Genomic DNA, 21,310 nt, shown 5'->3' with positions numbered 1-21,310 from the left:
GAGTGCCAGTCTCTGGTGGTATTTACACTGGCCCTTGGGAAGCATGTTGGATACAAAGGACTTTGAAACAGGGCCATGTCGTGGCTGAAAAGGGGTGGGGAGACAGAGGGGTAGATGTTCAGGAACATATCCTCATATTGACTCTCTTTTCCTTCACAGAAGACTTCATCAGACCCCACAACACATCACAAGCGGCATCAGACACTTGACCCTCTGCCCTAGCACCTCTTGTGAGATTGACCTGTTGGTCTCACAAATGAAAGACTATGAGGTTTTCCAGCCGGTCTCCAGCAGGCCGACCCCTCTGGGTCTTCTGGAGAGTTTTATTAAATGCTTAACACCTACCCTCCATGTGCTGTTCCTGTGCACTGGACAGCCATAGGGGTCCCTGTTGGAGCCCAGGGAGATGCTTACATTGCCCAGAAGATGGACAGAATCCTGTCCATAAAGCCCAGATCCAACCCAGGCCAAGACCCAGTGATAAGTGCTGTAGAGCAGCTACTTTGACAGGGAATGAGACACCTGCAGAGAAGCCCTTGCCCCCTTAGGTCACCTTTCTCCTGTCCATCTTACATGATTGCTTCCAAGCATCTTGCCAGCTCCAGAGCTCAAGGTACATGTGACTTTTTGCTCTGGAGGCTCCCATTTCAATCCCCAGTGGTAACTGAAGTGGCAGCCCTCATGCTGCCACTTCTGTTCCTGCAGCCTGCTGCTGGCTGAGTAGATAAGGCTCAGTAATAGGTGCCTCCTGCCCTTCTCTGAGCACATTGCACAGCTGCTTAGATGCTACCTGTGCTTTGCTCGGTGCAGGCCCTGCTATAGGAAAGAGCCCCATGGATGCTGCCCCTCCCCCTTCTCCTCTTGGGACCTTTACTGGTTTGTAAACCTAGCAGAATACCAGTGCTACCAAGGAGAAGCTGAGGCAGGAATGACCTGAAGAGCTTTTAAAATCATCACTTAAAGGTGATGGCAACCTGTAGGGTTGCCATCTGCCAGCTTGTACTGTGGCTAGTGTAGGGGATAGGATTAGAAGCAATGGCCTTGAGCTGTATGAGAAGAAATTTAGTTTGGAGATTTAGTTTGGAGATAGGCCATAGGAGACAGGATGGAAAGCAGTGGCCTCAAGCTTCAGAAGGAGAAATTTAGGTTGGAGAGTAGGAAGAATTTCCTGACCATGAGGGGGGTCAAGCATTGGGACAGGCTGCCTAGAGGAGCCGTGGAATCGCCATCCCTGGCAGTTTTTCAAGAGCAAGTTGGACAGGCACTGGGCTGGGATGGTTTAGTCAGGGATGATCCTGACTTGAGCAGGCAGCTGGGCTAGATGAGGTAAGATCCCTTCCAGCCCTACCTCCTAGGATCCCGGGATCCTAGATGTGCATCAGTCATAGTCTTTCCCATACTCCTGCTCTGACGTGGAGGAACATTTCAAGCTGTAGCCATAAGGGAGAGTTAAGGGTAGGGATTAAATAAATAGACAAAATAATAGGCTTGTCAGTGATATGGCAGTCACAGGGGCTAAGGAAGAGAAGCAGGCAACCAAGGTAAAGTGTAAACTGTTTGGGTCCATCACCAGCAAACAGACCTGGAAGGCAGCTTGCGGACACGCATCCTGGAGATTGCCCAGTGCAATCACTGGAGTCCAGTAGGAAAGAGCATGATGGAAAGCAAGCAGCAGCCGCCTGGTGCATGATTTGTGTGTGAAGTCACCACAATTCACATATGAACTAGAGATGCTGGCATTTGAAGAAAAAAAAAAAGTGGGGGGACTCCTTCTTGTGGAGTGTGGAGCACGAGCACATCCTACGTCACACGAAATATTCTACAGCTTCTCAAACATCCCAGAGATAAAGAGAAATGCAAACTCACCCTGAACACAGTTCTGGTAATCACCCCTAGCTGCCCCACCTCCTGTAATGCATTGCAGGGCAGAAAAGACAACCGTTGAAACAACCCGAGACTTGTTTCTCCACAGCTAGTGATGTTGTCCCCCAACAACACACCATGTATAGTGCTAATTTCTTAACTTGAGTCCCACGAATTTTCATAGTCACCCATGACAACATGATCCCCTTTGAAATGGACAGATAAGGCAAGTGCTATCCATTTGAACATAATGGTATGAAGTACAGTGGATGTTTCAGTGGTTCTGACCGGTGTCATGCCAGCAATTTCAGAAGCTGAGAACAACCAGTAATAAATGTCTCCATATTGCTGGGCCTTCAGAACTGGAGTTATAACTGATCACAGCTTGTACAACCACAATGATCTCTCAGGGGTAAGATTTAATGGTAATACCCACCTACTACATCAGGTAGTCATAAAATTTCATCCCCAGTAGCATGCAACTACAATCTGTGAAGCCACCATCACAGCTGCTGAAGGGAGTTACAAGTCCAGGGATCAGGGTGTTAACAGGAGAATTTTTGCTCTGATTTCTACCACTTGGGCTGCATAGCAGCAATAGAAACACCACACATTGTTGCTTTAAGCTAGGTCAGGGCATAATGGACACACCATGGTCCAATTGAATCTGGTAGCAGAACAGAAGACCGCAGGCTCTGATTGCCACAACTGAATTTGGAGAAAAATTTGTCATCTAATTGCCTCCCTTCTGGGAGGTAACTGGAAACTGGCCTACATTTGAGCAAAATTAGTATGAGGCTTGCAAATCACAGTGACCAGGAGCCAAGTCTGGTCTCAGTTTCCTGTAAATTGTGGCCTGTTATAAACTACTTAGGGGGGATCAGCAGGCATTGGGGGAGTCACTGTTCCCCCGAGCACTGCCAGGAGTGACCAGGAATAACGGTCACAAGCTGGCAGAGGGTAGGTTTAGGTTAGATATCAGGAGGTGCTACTTCACGGTCAGGGCGGCTAGGGTCTGGAACCAGCTTCCAAGAGAAGTGGTTGCAGGGTCCTACCCTGGGGGTTTTTAAGAGGAGGTTGGATGAACACCTTGCCGGGGTCGTTTGACCCCAGTACTCTTTCCTGCCATGGCAGGGGGTCAGACTAGATGATCTCCTCAGGCCCCTTCCAACCCTAGAAACTGAAACTATGAAATGAAAGTGTGTGACCTTGCATTGGAATCCCTCAGTTCAGCACCTGTAAAATGGGGATAACTATAATGACTAACTACCAGGAGGGCCTGTGAGACTGAATTCATGAATGGTTCAACAGTGCTTTGAACACCTCAGGCTGGGGAGGCACCAGAGTTGCTGCTGTGTCCTGCTACAGATTGCCACAGGACCGGGCTTCAGGCAAGTGACAATATGCCCCTCACCTATTGCCCCAGCCTAGTCACAGAATTGGTCAGGGCAGTTGCTGCTCCATTCACGGATGGGCACTGAGAGGCCGTAACGTCAGGTATACTGGCTTGTCAGGGATCAGGATGAGGTCAAACTTGGTTCCAATCTCCAATCCTCTCTTGGTTTCTATCTTGAAGTTCTCCAACATCTGAAAAACCAGAGACAAATGGATAGTGAGCAGAGCTGCAGGTTCATCTAAGGAGGTGGCTACAGTCTCATCTGTACAAGCTTCCAGCTCTGATAGCCATCTCCTGGCCTGCACTGGAAGAGCAAAAGTTCGCCCGAGTGAAACAGCATTGGATGGGTGGACACTGGCCTTCTGGCAGATACTCCCTAGTCCTGTGTCTCTAATCATTTCATGCCACTTTTTTAACCTGTGTCTTTCCCTGGAAGGACCTCTGTTGCCTATTTCCCCCAGTGCAGGAGCTTGCAGGGCTGAGGGAGCGGTCCAGAATTCACTGAGCTCCAAACACTCTATGATAGAAAGACCAAGGAGAGTCTGAACCCGGTCCCGCAGTGATGAGGAAGACCTCCTGGGGAGAGGGCAAATGGCAGCAACTCCCTTATGAAACATGACCTTAATTCTGGCCTGCAGCTAAGGGAAGCCCTGCTGAGCCTGGGACTGGATGTTCCTTCCAGGTCCCTCTATATATCCCATCACCTGGGTGTTTGCTCTCTACCCCCGCATGCTGGTTTAGGCTAGGCAAGACACACCCATGTCACTGCATCAGTTGGGGATGATTTTTATGCCCTTCTGGTTTTGCCTTGTTTTCTTGCATTGTGCTGTAAAATAAACCCTCTCTGAACTGATTGAAAATGAACCGAATGCCTAATTTGGGAAGGCTGCATTGTAAAGCCCCATTTCACTGAGTGAAGGGGCTCACTGGCCAAAAGGAACTTCATGACGTGAGGCTCATTTTGTAGGATCCTAATTTTTCCAGCTGAATATTACTCCTATAATAAGACTGGGGCAGCTGTGGGCTGGATCTGCTCTATCCAGCTGCTGGGGCTCCTGGTGGACTGGGGAGTTTGGGGGCAGGGCTAGCTAGGGAGGTACTACTGCCGAATCCAGAGCTAAGGGCAGTAGCATAACCAAGGTGATGTGAGAAGGGCACCAGCCCCAGAAACCAACTTAGAGGGGTTGCCAGTATGCCCCCACCCACCCCCAAGAGCTTTGCAGAGCCCCATGAAACCCAACCATGGGAAGCCTGACAGGCACAGCCAGGCAGGGGCAGTGCCATGCCCAGCAGCATATCTGGCAGTGGGGTGGAAGAGCATCCCTTCCTCCAAGAGGCTTTGCTATGAGAGGCCACACACACACACACATACACACTCTCTCTCTCTCTCCCCCCCACTGCAGGCACTGAAAAAGCTTGCAATGCCTCAGGCCATGGGACCTTGTTGGACAAGGCCATCAACAGTGAACACAGCCTCCCTTGCCCCACAGCCACATGGCTCACTTGTTTCCACCACTCACTGGCCCCATTGCACCAGCCCTTCATCCTACAGATCTGGCCTGCAAGGAACCCCAGAGCCCAGATCCAGCCCTGGGGGGTGAGGCGAGTCTGACATCCTGAAGGTAGAGTCCTTGCACGGCCTCCTACTCTGGTATCCAAGTACCTCATGGCTCCTAGTGGATGCTTCCTCCCATCACCCCCAGGAGCTTGAGAAGTGCTACAGTCCTGGTTATGCAGATAGACAACTGGATCCTAGAGAACCAGATTCCCAGTGGCATTTAAGACCCTAAATCCTCCTGATGTCAGTGGGATTTAGGCACCTGGATACTACTGAGGAGCAGTAAAACACAGGAGTCTGTGATGGAGCAGAGAGTTGAGCTTAGACTCGACTTCCTTTCATCTCACTATTTATATCAAAACCTCAAAGTGAGGCACAGACCCTTGAGAAGAGCAGGCTGGGACATTTTCTGCCCTGTAGAAAATACCAAGTTTTCACAGAAAAAAAAATCATCCTGGCTAGGAACAAAAGGGAAAAAATACAACTTTTTTTCCCCCACTGGACAGAAATACTTACTGGACAGTTCTGTTGCAATGATAAAAAAAATTAAGTTTTCCTGCTGGAAAACAGTTGATTGCCTCCTCCCCCTTGTCACCAGAAAAGGCCATTTTTTTATTGGAGATTCATTCTGACAGGTAATTCCCCAGCTGGCTTGTATGATTATTTCCGTTTTACAGATGAGGGAATTGAGTCATGGGGAAAATAAATAAATCAAGAGCGCTGATGGACAGACCTGGGACTAGAAGCCCAGGTCTCCAGGCTCAGAGACTAAGACACTTTTTACTGGACCACACTACTTCTGGCACAGAAAAATAACCCTTTTATCTAGTATAAATGTGCAATGATCTTATAAAAAATTTCAAATGACCTCACACAAATGTTGCAAAACCACTGTTTTTCAGTCTTTCTTGACACCAGCCTTTCTTGTTAGATTCGAGGCACCCCTCACAAAGTGCCAGCTACCAGTTTTCACTCAGGTTTTGAATATGGAAAAGCAATAGAACAATTATTGTTGCCAAGAACTCAGAAAGCAACAGGTCAGGATGGTTTTGACACTTTGGATTCTTATTTGAAATCTCTGGATTTATCTCATGAATCTTATCTATGCCTTTCCACACTTGACAGGGCTAATATTGCATGTTATCTTGTGGCATCATTAAAAGGAACTCACAGGGCATGTCTACACATGCATTTACTCGCAATAAGTTACTGCGCAGTAAGCGTTTTTTAGACTGGTGTCTACACATAGGTGTTACAGCACAGTAGCGCTGTGTGTGCTCCGACTTGGGAGTAAAGTTACTTCCAAGTCAGAGCACACACACAGTGTCACTGTGCAGTAAGGTGCCTGTCTACCTGTGCCTTACTGTGCAGTAAATTTGCTACCTGCATCATGCAGGTGGCAAATCTATGCCCAACTTGGCGTAAGTCACTATAGTTACTGTGCAGTATGGGCACGCACGTATAGACACATGCCCATACTGCACAGTAACTTCTGGCACAGTAACTTTTGGCACCTAAGTTACTGTGCAGTAACTGCACATGTAGATGCACCTACACTGTGCTAAATGTCTGCAAACTCTGAATGGAAAGCCTGCAGCCTCTCACAACCCAGGGCAACTATGGGGAGCTTTGTGTACCTGATGCGCCTGTGGTAACTTGCAGCCCCTGAATCGTCCACCATGTAACACTTCCTTGCTCAAACCATGCACCCAGCTGAATTCCAAGGACTTGGGTCCCACTGTTTGCCCAAATGAACAGCAGCCACCCACACTCCTTCCTTGTCATCTGCCTGGAGTACGGCTCAGGAATGAAATGGAAGGATGTTATTTTTGTGGTTCAGCCAAGTAAGGAAGGAGCCAGACTCACATGGATCAAGAAGAGCTGCATCTCCAGCTCAGCAATCCTGCGACCAAGACACTGGCGTGGTCCAAAGCCAAAGCCCAGCCCCTTGAAGTATTTTGTTTCCATCATCAGCCATCGCTCGGGGTTGAACTGCTCTGGCTTGACGAAAAACTTGGGGTCGCGGCCCATTGCATATATCCCTACCTGCACCAGCGTCTGCAAGGGAGAGGGAAAGGTTAAGAGCATGCTAGCACCAGCACTTCTCTGGCATCCCTCATGGTGGCTATGCCAGAGTTCATCACTGCAGTGCAGTTTCTCTGTATTCACAGCGATGTGGCCTCACAGCAGGACCAAATCAGGCTCATCGGTACCACCACAAACAGGGACATCAGGCAGGGCTCAGGTGTGGGGCATTCCCTCGTGGCAGTGATCACATAAGAAAGCCTATTGACCTTTGTGGATGGGCTGATGAGAGTGAGCACTCATACTACAAGCTCTGACCCAGTCCCCACTGACCAGCCCAAGGTAAGTTTGACCATTGGGGTTTTAAAACAATGCTTAAGCAGAGTCTTCAGGTTTAGAAATGGGCTGGGATCTTTGAAAGACCAGATCTTTGCTACATGTATGGGCCGTCTCTCTACCCAACTTCTTCCCTCTTAAAATGTATGAAACATTATCAAAAGCTCACCCAGTAATGCAAGCAGTGGGAATGCCACTGGCTAGATGGAGCAGTCCCAAGGCAATGCTTACCTTGGCAGGAATACGGTAATCCTGGAGGACCATCTCTTGCGTTGTGTATCTCTGAAGTGTTATGGCCACCGGATGGAGCCTGACAAGGAGAGGGAGTCAGAATACAATTTACTCATTATTCATGTACTGTAGACATCACCTAGATGAATGAATTCATATACAGTCATTGCTGTTAAAGGGACCAGTTCCTGCCTTAGTGTCTGGAGACTACCTCAAAAGACCACCATCTATCTCTGTTCCCTGCACTACATACAACATATTGGCTATGCACTTGATCAAGCTATGAGAACTTCTCAGGAGTCCTCTAAGCCCATCTCCCTTCACCGTGATAGAGCTAATTCTGGTTTCAAGCAGATTCCACCAGTGCAAATATTGATGACTGGCCACTGATTGCTGGAGCCAGGCTTACAGGAGAGGGTTAAAAAAAAAGCACCATTAACATTTGTCCTTGTTTGTTCTTTTGCAGCCCTACACTGGTAAACTCACTACAATTACCCCCCAAAAGTTCAAGTAGGAAATAGCACTGGTGTAGGTGCTCTGTGCCTGCTTCTCCGCTGCAGTAGCTATCTTCTCAAAGCAAAGGAGCTAGTACTGGTTCCTCTGTCATCTGGTGGCCAGGTGCTGTAATAGCACTTACTGTATCACTTAATACAATAATTGGTCATCTCTCCACTCTGGACACCATCATAACTTGTACACACATGTAAGGAATACAGGGTTAAGGCGCAGTGTTCCCAGGTCCAGTGTGCAGTGGACTGTTAATTATTTTAAGAGGATCAGCTACTAGAGGGAAATATTTTTCCACACTGGTACAAAGTCCCAGCTCCTCTACTCAGGACCCTAATACTGGGTTGGATTTCTATAGAGAGGGAAGGGAAGCATTTGCACAGTGAAGGGGCTGTTCTTGCTCACTGTATTAAAGACAGAGGGACTTTAAACTCCATTAAAGACAGAGGGATGGGGGAACTGAATGGGACATCCTGGAAGGCAATCCAACTTACCGGAGAGTCTCCTTGATGGCAGCTTTGAGCAGTTTGACAGATTTCAGCATCTTCAGCATGTCCCCCTGGGCTGCCTGCTTGGCTGCAAAGATCTCAGTCCGCAGCTGCTCCTGCACACCTGGAGAGCGAGCCAGCTCAAACATGGCCCACTGGAGGGTCATGGAGGTCTGCAATGGGATAGGGGAAAGCCCTAGAGCTAAGAAATGGCCAGACTTTGATCCCAGCCCTGCCACCCTCTAGATGACCCCAAATAAGTCACTTCACCTGCCTATGCCTCAGTTTCCCTGGTACACAAGGGAGTTGTGTAGCTAAGTTCACACTGAATGCTCACACAAAAGGCCCCATAGAAATGATCTGGTAAATGCCAGAGCCCTCAGGCGTGAGGTTCCCTTGTCAAAGGTGCCATAACTCCACATCCTATGTACCCAGCCTTAGACAGCAATCCCTCCCTGCAAAGCCATTCTCGGCCTCCCCTGCTCCTGCACTATGGGCATTACTCACTGAAGATCATTATGGAAAGAACAGACAGGGGCACTTAGCTATATCAGAGGGGGAAGCCACTTCAAGGATGGCAACACACACACACACACACAGCCATGGAGTATATAACAGCTTCCATCACCACCCCTTAGCAAAATGCCAGATCCATCACGACCAAGGATCCTGGTTTTCTCTGTTTATAAGTATCAGTTGAACACTAGGGCTGTGCAAAATGGCACTGTTCTGTTTCGACTTGTGTTTCAACATTTCAACAGAACTGCATTTGGTTTCGAATTTATTTTCAATTCAAAGCTGCTATTCCATTTAGTTTCATCGAAACAGTTTTGCTGTTTCGACATGGTTTCAACGCTGTTTCGATGTTTCGCCTGTAGGCTATAATGGGGAAGCGTGAAACAGCCTATAACCTTGTCATTTCTGGGCTGATTTGGATGAAACTTGCAGTAATGGTAGCCCCTTCTGAGGTCATGAAGCCTGCCAAGTTTCAAGGAGATCAGTGCAAGGGGTAGGGGGGAAATGCACCGCAAGCTGTGGACAAGCAGAACTCGTGCCATGGGTGACACTGGGTGTATGAAGGCACAGCAGGGTGAAAGCTGCAGGGATGGTAGCCCCTGCTGTCGCCATGAAGCCTGCCAGCTGTCAAGGAGATCGGTGCAGGGGTTCTGGATTCTGGGGCCCTGCACCTCTAGCTGCTGACAGGCAAAACTAGTGACATGGGTGGGTGACACGGTGTGTGTGTTAAGGTATGCCCTCACTCAGCTGATCCCAAGGCAGAAAGCCGGGCAGTTCAAACAATGCTGCCTTCTTTACAGTTTTTCCATCCCTCCCCTAGAGCACTGGGATTGGAAGAGACCTCAGGGAAGGATGACAGTCACTGGCCAGCTACACAGTCAATATGAGCGCAGCCTTTCCCCCTTTTTCCCCCTCCCTCTCCTTACTTTAGTTTCTGTTTTTAGATTTTTGAAACGTTTCGATTTGCCTCATTTTGTTTCGAGGCTGTTTCGAAGCTGTTGTTTCAATTTTGCTGTTTTGAGCTTGAAACGTGTTGAAACAGTGTTGAAATGAAACTGCTTGTGAAATTTCGCGCAGCCCTACTGAACACAATGTTTTATTGATATATTTACAATTTTTAAGCAACTTCAAAGCCTACCAGTGCCTCAGTCACTATAATAAAATAAATTCTAAGTACCTATAAATGTTAGTATTTGATTTGGGGATTTTTATCATGGGAAATCAGAGCTCCTCCTCCTCCCTTAGCTCACTAGGATGCAGGTCCAGGCCCCTCAATCTCAAACCACAGCCCCCAAGACCTGCCAGTGGCCCTAACTCCTCACCCACAGCCCCTGCCCCACCTCAACCCTGCTGAAGGGGGCCCCGAGCTTCCAGGACTATGGGGTCAGGGACCCAGGTCTGCATCCTTCTGCCCCACACAGTAGTGCCTGATCCCCAGGGAAAGCCTGTGGTGGGAGAGGGTGTAGGCTGCCTGCTGTGGGCTTGGGTGATGGGGTGCTGACTCCCTGCTGCTGTCCGCATTCCTGGGATGGGGGGATGTGCCCCCCAGATTTGTGCACGGGGCAGGTGCGGGCTGCGGGTTTGGGCTGCCCCCCCCCCCACTGCCCTCCCTCCAGTGCAGCAGGGCAGAGCAGGGCCAGAAAGAGAAGCTCAGTGCCACCACTGGGAGCCCCACACTGCCCTGGTAAGGCACCCCTGGCCAGCAGCAGCAAGGGGTACAACCCTTCACTGCCAATACTGCCAGGTGGGCAGGAGGCTCTTTGCCATGGCAGCACAAGGTTCCCAGAAGCAGCACCAAGTTTCCCTGCTGTGCCAGGTCCTGCCCGCTGGGCCATGGAGACCCCAGGGAGAGGACGCAGGGCAGGGAGCCCAAGCCCACAGTGGACAGCCTGTCCACACCCCATGCACAAATATGGGGGGGGCACGTGCCCCTTCTGTAAGCCCCTGGAAGTGAACACAACAGTGGGGAGCCAGCTCTACTCTCCGGCCCTCAGACGAGCTATCCATGGCTCAGGCTACAACTCTGCCAGCCTGCAGAGAGCTCTTTGAAAAAGTTGAAAATCTGCATGTTTCTCCATTAAAATGAAAAATCCACATTTTTCTCAGTTATAAGGGAAAATCCGCAGTTTTTCCCCATTTTTCTGTGGGATCCCTGATGACTATGAATACTTTACCCTGATAGCAGTGAGGCTGCCTCACTCTCAAAGCCCAGCCTTACCGTGTCCACCCCACCTGCCATCATTTCTGTCACACTGGCCTTGATGTCATCAATGGGCAGCTTGTGCTGCATTAAAAGTGTGGACAGGATGCCAGTGTACTCTTTGGCGCTCTTCCGTTGCAGCCGGAGATCTCGGTAGACGTTCTGAATGCATTTGTCAGCTGGAGAGACAGACATGGCGGGGGGGGGGGTACCAGGCACAAAGGTACAGGTTCAGCACCTAACTGGAAAGCTCCAAGAGCCAAGCCCACACTTCACACAAGGCATAGAGCTCAAAGGCCCAACTTTCCTTCCTAAGACCAGATAGGAGCTCAAAGCCCAGGTCCCTTATCCTCTTGAGGAAGCTATGGTGTCAGGGGTAGGGGGGATAGACATAGGACCACTCAGACCCACACAATGTATGTGGCTCTTTGATTTGGGGGTCACCCTTGGGACTCAGCACTGGGTTCTCCCAAACTGGCCAAGTGCCTGGCTGGAGTCTGAGCAGCCCTGAGTTCATACAGAGCAGGTGGAGTATCCTTCACTCTCCTGGCATCCTGCATCTTTCTTATAATGTCCTCAACTATTACACCAATGGTGGGCTGTATGTTTGCTCCTCTGGTGTAAGGGCAGACAACACTGGTGTAAATGTGTCATGTTCAGACCCATGGACAAAGAAGTTACCATCCTAGCTCTAGTAATAGGCGCTTGGTACAGGATACCCTGGTCCTCCTGGTTCTGCTCCAGATCACGGTGACAGGGGACCCTGGCAGCCCCTCCAGCAGAGCTATCCCTGCTATCCACCACTAACAAACCCTGTCAATGCCTTGGAGCTGCCAAGCTAGTCAGCAGGAGCAAGCACCTTTCCAGAGCCACCCTCTGCTACGCCTATCAGGAGGTAGGCTCATTGCAAATCCATCTCCTTTCCTCTAGGATGCCCTCAAGTTTCTTCAGCCCTGGAGTCAGACTACCAGGTTTGAGACCTGACCTCAGATCTTCTGCACAGCAGCCTAAAATACTCACATTTTACCTACCAGCGTCTCCCTCAGATGGCAGGGGTTAGTGAGGCAGTGAGCAAGAGCTCTCACCTTGCATGAAAATTACATCCCAGGCCTGCACGTGGTCCTGCCACATCTTGGAGTTGATCCGTTGGAATACCTTGACTGGGATGTATAGCATGGGCGAGGTAGTGTGGAACATCATGCTCACCGCATCGATGAATCGCTGGGCCTCAGGGTCAACGAAGTCCTGCAGGAGCCCCAAGCGCTCTCCATACAGGACGTGGCACACCGCTGCAGAAGCAAGAGAACCAGTCCGAAGGGGGTGGGGGAGATGAGGGGTTGAATCCAGGCTCATGTCCACCCTCAAAGTCCCTGTTCTCTCATACCTGAGCTATGTAGAGGCCTCTCGCTGCACCTCCCCAGCCCAGCCCGTCCCTATGGAAACCCCGCAGCCAGACGCCAGCTCACTCACATTCCAGAGCGAAGCGGAACAGCTCGTTAGTGAAGTCGGCCGTCCACTTCCCCCGGCCACTCTTCTCAATCTGGACTCTGACCCTCCGGACGAAGTCCTCTCCCACTTCGTTCAGGAGGGGCACAAAGTTGTCCATCACCTGTGGGGACAGGACCTCCTTGTTCAGGATCAGGCGGTCAAAGCGCCAAGCCTCCCCATTCCTGGAAAACAAAGGGAAAAGCATCCAGGTGGCTCTGTCCTCTGGGAACGTTTCAATCCCTTTAGTGCCAGGAATAACACAAACCAATTCCTCCATGTGCCCTCTCCCATCAAAGTACACCATCGTGCTCTCTCTGTTCAGCCCAGCCCACTCCTCACTTACGAAGCCATGCAGACCAATGCCCTCTGGTTCTCCCCCCAATGCTTGCCCAGCTGCCATGCTTCAGCGGGTCTGCTTCCTTGGGGATTCCTCTTCTGACCCTCAAAGTCATGCACACTAGGCCAAGCCACCAGTTTCTTGTTGGTTATACTAGCAACTGGGAGCCATGTCACATCAACCCTACATGGTGGGGACTGAGAAATATTTTCAGTTGTGTCAAGCTAAAGCAGGATCCAGACAAGAGCCCAGCCCTGTCCTTCCACTGTTAGAAAACCTCAACAAAGCCTCAAGGATGAGCCAACCCCATTTGCCCCCTGCTCTTGCTCTGGAGGCAGAGACATCAGCACAACGGTTCTTCCAATCAGCACGTGAAGGTGAGCTCAGCTGCCAGTGTCCTCAACCATTCCTCCCCAACCATTTCTCTATTTTCTAAACTTCAAGGAGGCTTGGTCCTTTCATACGTACTGTGAACCAAGCTTCAGAAGAGACACTGCACAACGGGCCCAGATATGTCTCTTGTACCCAGTGGCAACCACAGAAGTGTTCAGGCTCAGGACCAATGCTTAAGGTTGGGCCCTTCTCTACCTGATGTCTACCAACATATCTATTTGGTGGCTACTGAATTTAGGATTGTGGCTGCTTCCAACTGTTACATTTGAAGTGGGAGTGATGTCCACAGAAAAAATCAGCAAGTTGCATGGGAAAAAATAATGTTCATGGCACATCAGAAAAAATTGTCAGTCTGGGCTCCCTTGAATCCCTAAGCCCACAATAAGATACGCTGTAGGTGGCACTGTTTGCACTCAAAGGAAAGCAAACCCTTACTCACTTGAGAAGCACACCATACGGCTTGTTGCGGTGGTCTCGGTAGGCCACCCACGGGGGCACAGTGAACCTCTCTGGGAACGTGCCCTCTGATTTAAAGAGAGTGGCGGCATCTTCAGGGTTAATGATATTCACGCTCTCATAGAAGCCAAGCTTCTCCCTGCAAAGTTCAATGGGACATCAGGATGCTCAGACAAGAAAACAGCTTAGAAGAAAACTGGGATCACCCATCTTTTCAGGTGATCAGTGATAACACTGGAACAATGCAGTCACCGTCAATGCCCCCCATGCCCCGATCCCCCAGGAGTCTCCACAAATAGGCCATGGAGGATGTTGTGGCAGCAACTTCCTTTCATGCATAAGTTTGAGCACACAAAGCAAGAGTCATGAGTGTGTTAGTGGTATAGACCATTGGTTTTCAACCTTTTTCATTTGTGGACCCCTAAACAATTTTGCATGAAGGTGCAGACCTCTTTGAATTGTAAGTGTGAGTATTCACAGACTTTTGATTGATCGTAATCATCTTTTGTCGACCCTTTAGACATAGTCTGTGGACCCCCATGGAAAATGGACCACTTAAGCTGAATACCTAGAGTCCAATGGGCATTTATCCTTGGGGAAAAAAATGCAGAATTGGGTCCACATAGACTGAACTAAACCCAGTCTGACGGATATACAAGGCAAGGGGTCAAATTCATCCCTGGTGAAAATCCAATGGAGTTACTCCAGGGCTGAATTTGGTCCAGTGAAGTTTTCTCAAGACACAAAACCAGGGCAAGACACCAGAGGTGGCAGAACCTCAGCAAAAAAATAAAGCCCTTCCCTAAGCTGCTGCCAATCGTCCAAACTCCACGACACCTGTGGAGCCCACCAGTGCTTCACCAGGTCAGGATCCAGCACACAGCCTGGCCCTGGGTATAGTAGGGGTAGGCATCTTTATTTATAACCCTGGGGTAATTAAGAGCCAGGCAGGGAGGGAGCACATGTCAGCAGTCCTAGACACATAAAACTTCATAGAGACAAGGATAGTCATAGACATAAAACACCAGCAGAGACTCCCTTTTGCCACCACACCTCCATGATCCTGTCCAGACACTGCTGCAGGACCTTTTGTACCTAACCCTATTATATCACTGTAGCCCCGATTGATGCATCTGAAAACCAGGACCCCTTAGTGCTAGGTACTGTACATACCAACAGCAACAGAGAGCCCCTACATGTTGCTGAAGCAGACAGAGGGTAAATGGTGGAACAGCAGCAGAGAGAGAAGGCAAGTGATTTGCTCAGGGTTGCACTGAAGCTCCATAGCACAGCTGGGAAGAAAAGCAAGATCAATGCTTTCTCCACCCCTCCCTACTGCTGAAGCTGGGTCTGTGTGAGGTGAAAGCGTATCTAAAATTCAATAAGATTTTTCCACTTGGCATGCTCAACTCCCAGCCTCACATTGTGTCCATTAGACCATGCTGCCTCTCAATGCCCTGCCAATACACTTTGCAACACCCAGCTTTTCCTTCACAACACTGGGCTAGTTTTTGGGGGGACATTCAGAGCCACAGGGGGAGAAAATGGCAGAGACCAGAAGGGGCAACCCCCTGGCTTCTTACCTGTAAATGGGTCCAAACTTCTGAAACTGCCGGGCCATGATGTTGTGAACATTGTGGAAGCCACCTTCCTGCCAGAAGTGGTAGAGGTTGAACCAGCCAGTTTTCCAGTTGCCTGGGACTTCATTAAAAGGCCTGGGCCCCTTCCTTTGAAAAGAGGGGGAGTACAGCTCCCCCTTGACCGCATGAGCCCTGCGGTAGCTAGGAAATTGGGAGGAAGCAGGAGAAAGCATCCCAGGGTTCCCTGGAGTCAGCCAGCGGGAGCTGCTCCTGGCTAACATGGCCAGACAAGGAAGGGAACAAGTGCACCACCTTGTTGGGGAAAAGTCCTCTGGACTCACCCTAGCTCCAAGAGCATTGCTTTTATACTAACAGTCCCTGTCAAGGATAGGAGCTAACTCACAACAGGCTGCTGTTGCCTTGTTCTCATACCCGCCTCCCAATCACTCATTGCCTACTGTAATGGCAGGGAAAGGTCAATGCAACATCTCCATAGGCGTGCAGGAACGAACCGGGAGGAGGGGAACAGAGTAGGAGAAGCTGGGCAGCTGCACAGAAAAGCCTTGAAATACTTCAAATCCTGGCAGCTGTACCATTCCCCATGAGCAGAGTCAGGTGGCTCCTTCTCTCCATTGCAAAGAAGGGAGGACCTTTGTTATTAATAATCCAAGGGGCATCCAATGCCTTATCTTTACATTATACACAAACCAAATGTTTACCCAGCCTGGGAGCGCATCCCTCCAAGGCTCGATCTGGTCTGTGCCTTAAGCACCAGAGATTACAAATAGGGGATGCCTTTGACCCCGACCTCTGCCTACCCTGGTGTCAATGACCCTATTGACTGCTCCACACTAAAGCAAGTGGATCTGTAGTGGATCCCATGTTCTGCTGCTATAGATATGAAGCAGCTGCTCATGGAGCATGTGTGTGATACTAGTTAAGAAAAGCCTGTGTTTTGGGGGTACTTCTGCTTATTGGAAGTGCCTGAGAAAAACATATCCTATCACCTTGATTCAGGTATTTCTATATTAATACACCATAGTGTATAGGGTACATTAATTGACACCAGTTGAGGGCACAGGTCTCTATATATCTGTGAAATGGGGGCTACTTAATTTCACAGTGGAACAATTGCTCACTAAGGTACAGGCAGAGAAGATATATAATGCATTTATTCTGAGGCTATGTCTATATTGTAATCTGATGGTGGGATTGCAGCTAATGTGGACGTATCTAAGCTAGCATTAAAGGAGCTGTGAGACAGGCTGTGGGGAACTACAGGAGGATGTGCCAGCATTGTGTGAATAGGCAACTAAATGGCAGATGAAGTTCAGTGTAGATAAACATGAAGTGATGCACCTGGACAAAAATAGCCTCAAATATACCTACACTAAGATAGACTCTACATTAGCTGTTACCACACAAGGGACAGATCTAGGAGTCATTGTGGATAGCTCGCTACAAACATCTGCTCAGTGTTCAGCTGCCATCAAAAGGCAAACAAAATGTTAGGGATTATTAAGACAAAGGGAATTGTGAACAAAACAGAAAGTATCATTATTACCCTTTATAACTCCATGGTGCATCCACACTTTGAATGCTGTGCCCAGTTCTGGTGTCCACCACAGCTCACAAAAGGGAGAGAAAAACAAAAGAAGGTCCAGAGAAGGACTCCAAGGATGATTAGTGATGTGGAGGACTCTGTATAAGGAGAGACGAAAGTGGCCTATCCAGTTTAGCAGAGATGTTTGAGGGGGGACATAATAATGGTTTACAAAATATTAAATGGTGAAGAGGAAGTAAATAGGGAGTTCTTATTATCTCTCACAAGACAAGAACTCTGTGTCACAAAATGAAACTAGTCGGCAGCACATTTAAAACTAACGAAAGAAAGTTTTTTTTCATATCGGGTTTTTTTCATATGGAATTTGTTGCCACCAGATGGTGTGGAAGCTGACTTTAGCCAGATTCAGAAAGGCATTGGATAAGTTCTTGGGTTAAAGGGGCATCAGCACAGCAGCTGTTGAGCGGAGGTGTTGGGGACACAGGCTCTGAATCAGAATTTCCTAGACCTTAAATGCTGGAGGCTGCAAGTGAGAGAGGAATAGTCGGGGGGGAATTCAGTCATACCCAATTCATGCTCCCTTTCAGCATCAATTCTCTGCTACTATGTAACGATACTGGGCAAGCTGCACCTATGGTCTAACCCAGAACATGGCAATCCTTATGTTCTTATGAGCTAATTTGGGGAACCAATAGCAACTTGGCCATGGTAAGGGCTGCCAAAACATGCAATGGGTTTCCAAGGGAGGTGGTGCTTTCCCCTACCTTGGAGGTGTTCAAGAGGAGATTAAACAGGCATCTGGCTCAGGTTACTTAACCCCAGAGCACTTTCCTGCCTGGAGCAGGGGATCAGACTCAGTGATCTACCAGATCTCTTCCAACTCTAGAAATCTATGAATCTATGCCGGCATAGGCTACTCATACCCTCCTGGTCCCCTCCAGAAATACTCAGAGGTTGAAGATGCCTGAGAATGAAATAGTTGCTTGCTGAGCTATGCTGCTCTCAGAGTTAGAGGTTTGCCATGCACAACTGGTAATACACTTTCAAGGTAATTAACTAATGGCCATTCTTTCCAGAAGTAAATGTGAATAATTGACCCTTCAAGACCATCATCCATGTCAGGGACTTCCCAGGCATTAGCTGGTTGAGGCAGGCAACTACAATGAGTTCCCAGAAGAATGTCAAGGATGTTTCCATTTTGTATCCTGAAAAGCCCTGCAACAGGGGTGGCTGCCATAACAAGCCTCCTTGAAAAAAACAGCTTAAGGTAAGGGGAAAACATTTAACAAGACTCCAAAAAAACAATGCGGCAGGGTAATAATATTGAAACTGTAATGATGATAAAAGTCTTCCTTCTCCCCCAGCCAGGGGCATCACTGGCGGTGACTGTAACTAGGATGGTGGCAGTATACAGGGCAGGAGCTGCAGCCAGAGGTGTGCTGCTGTGGGGGGAGACATCCCTCCTTTTTTTTTTTTTGCAGCCCACACATGTTGAGTGGCCTTTTAAACACCAATTTTCAATGACAAAAAAGGAGGTGAAATCTCCCCACCCTCATTGCAGTAGTGAACCTCTAGATGCTGCTCTACCTTGCCAGAGCCAAAGTTACTGCAGAGAAAATGCAGGGGGCAAGGGGTGGGAGGCTGAGGCACCCCCTAGCTTCATTCTGGTGCCCTCTTTTAGGCTGCACCAGGGGCTCATGACTGGCTAGCCTACTCATCATTACAGTACTGCTTCCAGACCAGGGATTCTCAGTAGTGGGGACACAACCAGCATGCCCTTTCCTGAAAAGGGGCCTGTCTGGACCCCTCTTTTATAGGTTAGGAGCAGCTTTGGGAGGGATCCAATACAAAAAAAGAGATCTTGGTACGACACAGATGAAAACCTGCTGCTCATTTGCAGCTGTTCTGCTGTGTGGAGACCATAGGAATTTGCACACATGCATTCAGGCTGGCTTAAATTTACTGCACAGTGAGCAGGAATAGGTCAGCATCTACGTGAGCAGGCATTCAAGCACAGTAACGCTGTGTGTGGACGGACTTAAGACTAAAGTTAGTCCCAGGTCAGTACACACACATACAGTGTTACTGCGCAGTAACTAATCAAGTGTAAATTTGATACCTGCATGATGATACCTGCTGGTATCAAATTTATGCTCAAGTCTGAGTATGTTGCTATTACTGTGCAGTAAGGGCATGCACGTGTAGACACATGCTTGTATTGCATAGTAATTTCAGTTACTGCGCAGTAAATGGGCACGTGTAGACACAACCACAGACACGCACTCCTGCAGTCCCTCCATCCCCTATGTTGCTTTACAGCCCTGCGTGTACCTTGCACAGAATTTCTCATCGTCTCTGTCCCAACACTCTCCAAGTGCCCATCCCATGAGAAGGGGAACAAGTCGCTGCACCCCTTTGCATTTAACAGGAAGGATCAAGGAGCTGTCACATCATCCAGGCTAAAGAGCAGGTCACTGCAGGGTGACCCTGCTCAAAGCTATTCCCAGCTTATTCTCATTCCCTAACATCTCCACCCACTCCTGAAGTCTTGTACTTCATTGCTAGAGACTTTACTTCAGTGCCATCTAGTGAAACAAGCCAGTAACATCAACAGTGCTTTTCAGTACACACGACATGCTTCGGTCCAGGTGATTCATAAACCACCAGCGTGATCTCTCTGTTTACACTGCAGTGGAGAGCTGGCAGCCAGTTCGTTAGTTTTATAGAGGTGCCATGTGTTTTACATGGATTCGTAATACATTAGCACAGTGACACCTACCCCGCAAACAGGACAAAAGGTGTGGGGTCGATCTGCAGCTGCCTGGATTCCACACAGGGTCAGTCCATGGGCTGCATCACCTGCCACCTACTGCCATGATCCAGCACCCACTTACCACGTCCAGCCCCAATCTGTCCTATGCCTACCAGATCTAACCCCATGCCACCTGCCAGTCTGGCTGCAGGCAAGATCATGATATGGCTCCAGAAGTGGGATCTGGCCCATGGGCTCAGCAATTCCCTCTCTTGTTCCTCCTTTGACAGCATTGACAGGGTACTGGGCTGTAATAAGATGGCCCATCTCATTACAATTCCAGGGACATGATTAAGATTGCTCAAGGAACAGCCTGCCTTACTGCAAGTGCTCCTGTACGTTCTTGTTATCCTTTGCATTTATGCAGAGTAGAGTGATGACCCTCTGCACCGACTTCCCTGGTGCTTTGCTCTGGAAGCTGGACTCTGGGAATGCTGCACCCTCCGTGTACCACTTTTTATACCCCAACACCACATTTGAGTGAGATGTTCATTTCTTTTGTTTGACAACAGCTGTTGTGTGATGAAAAGAGACCGTTAAATGAACAGGAAATTGTGGCTGGAAAGGCTGCTCTCTCACAAAGAATATGAAAACTGTCTTCCAGCCGCCTTCATCTGATCTTCCTATTTTGTTCTTTCATGCTACTCTTTTGCACTGAACCTCCCCCCTCCCCCCAGCATACATCACCCTTTTTCAAAGATGGAAAGATGTAGAGCACAGATAGATCCTGGTAAAACCTGCTTCCCCCTCTACTAACTAATTATCAAATCAACATCACTCATGTATCCACAATTTCACATTTCTGTTCAGGAGCATGGCAGAAGTGAGAGAGGAGAGGAATTTGTCTAGGACATACTATAGAAAATTCTTGCCCCACATAATGTCTTGTATTGGACCAATGTATAGTTTGGAGAGTTGTTGGACAAACTTTTGGCCATCAAGTGCCCTTGCTCAGGTCAAATAAAAGATATCACTGAAAACCCCTGCCTCTCCCACATTTCTTGGACAGTCACAGATACAACACTCCAACCAGACTAGGTTATTTTAGCTCTACACCAATTATTTCAGGCAGAGGGCCACTTACCCAGTTTTGGCAGGCTGTCGAGGGCCGCATGGGTAGCCCCACCCCTTGACAGGTGCCCCACACCCTGGTCACCATTTTGGGACCAGTGTCCCAATGTCTTGGGACCCATGTCTCAGGGCCAGCACCGGTGGGGCCCAAAGTGAGGCACAGGCTGGTAGTGGTCTGTGGAGCCGGGCTGGGCTGCACCAGCAGGGAGAGGGGGGAGCTGGCCCGGCTCCATAGAGCCCCTGCCGGCTGGGACCCTGCGCTTCTGCCACCCTGCTCTGGGCCCCGCTGGCACTGGCCCTGGGACACCAGTGCAGGCCCCGTGCTCTGGCTGGCTCCCCGCCCACTTACCCCCCAATGTCCCCCCAGCTCCACGGTACAGGCAGGGGGCAGCGCACAGGCCCGACCCTGTGCTCGCCAGCAGGGAAGGAGCTGGTATGGAGTGCGAGGAAAAGCAGCCCCTCACCCGTCCTGTGGCCAGTGCTCCCTGC

The 21,310-nt window shown here is 49.2% G+C and overlaps 2 protein-coding genes across 2 annotated transcripts in view; one reads left to right on the top strand and one right to left on the bottom strand.

The window, feature by feature from the left end:
- CCDC33 (coiled-coil domain containing 33) overlaps positions 1-344 on the top strand; it is a 213,635-nt gene extending 213,291 nt beyond the window's left edge. Inside the window, exon 26 of the mRNA XM_090029238.1 lies at positions 160-344. Within this exon, the coding sequence (XP_089885364.1) occupies positions 160-222 (63 nt within the window). The 3' untranslated portion in view covers positions 223-344. The remainder of the gene's footprint in view (positions 1-159) is intronic.
- A 149-nt stretch (positions 345-493) lies between these two features.
- On the bottom strand, positions 494-15,683 carry CYP11A1 (cytochrome P450 family 11 subfamily A member 1). Its single transcript, XM_090029239.1, has 9 exons — positions 15,378-15,683; positions 13,778-13,933; positions 12,591-12,790; positions 12,206-12,409; positions 11,139-11,299; positions 8,411-8,577; positions 7,410-7,488; positions 6,684-6,875; positions 494-3,450 (listed from the first exon to the last, which is right to left on the bottom strand). Exons 1-9 carry the CDS (start codon positions 15,653-15,655, stop codon positions 3,328-3,330), a joined length of 1,560 nt encoding a protein of 519 aa, XP_089885365.1. The 5' UTR covers positions 15,656-15,683; the 3' UTR covers positions 494-3,327.
- Positions 15,684-21,310: the final 5,627 nt, after the last annotated feature.

This window comes from Crocodylus siamensis, chromosome 15 (assembly GCF_052110815.1).
Source record: "Crocodylus siamensis isolate JL-2025a chromosome 15, ASM5211081v1, whole genome shotgun sequence".
Lineage (NCBI taxonomy): Eukaryota > Metazoa > Chordata > Crocodylia > Crocodylidae > Crocodylus > Crocodylus siamensis.
Note: the sequence above shows the minus strand (reverse complement) of the source record. Positions and strands in the feature narration are given on the sequence as shown.

Excerpts from the sequence above, each read along its gene's own strand:
- CYP11A1 (XM_090029239.1), bottom strand. The coding sequence starts at position 15,655 with ATGTTAGCCAGGAGCAGCTCCCGCTGGCTGACTCCAGGGAACCCTGGG. Across the intron at positions 6,876-7,409 it reads ATTACCGTATTCCTGCCAAG|ACGCTGGTGCAGGTAGGGAT; the intron begins GTAAGCATTGCC and ends TCTCCCTTGCAG. Across the intron at positions 3,451-6,683 it reads TGCAGCTCTTCTTGATCCAT|ATGTTGGAGAACTTCAAGAT; the intron begins GTGAGTCTGGCT and ends CTGGTTTTTCAG.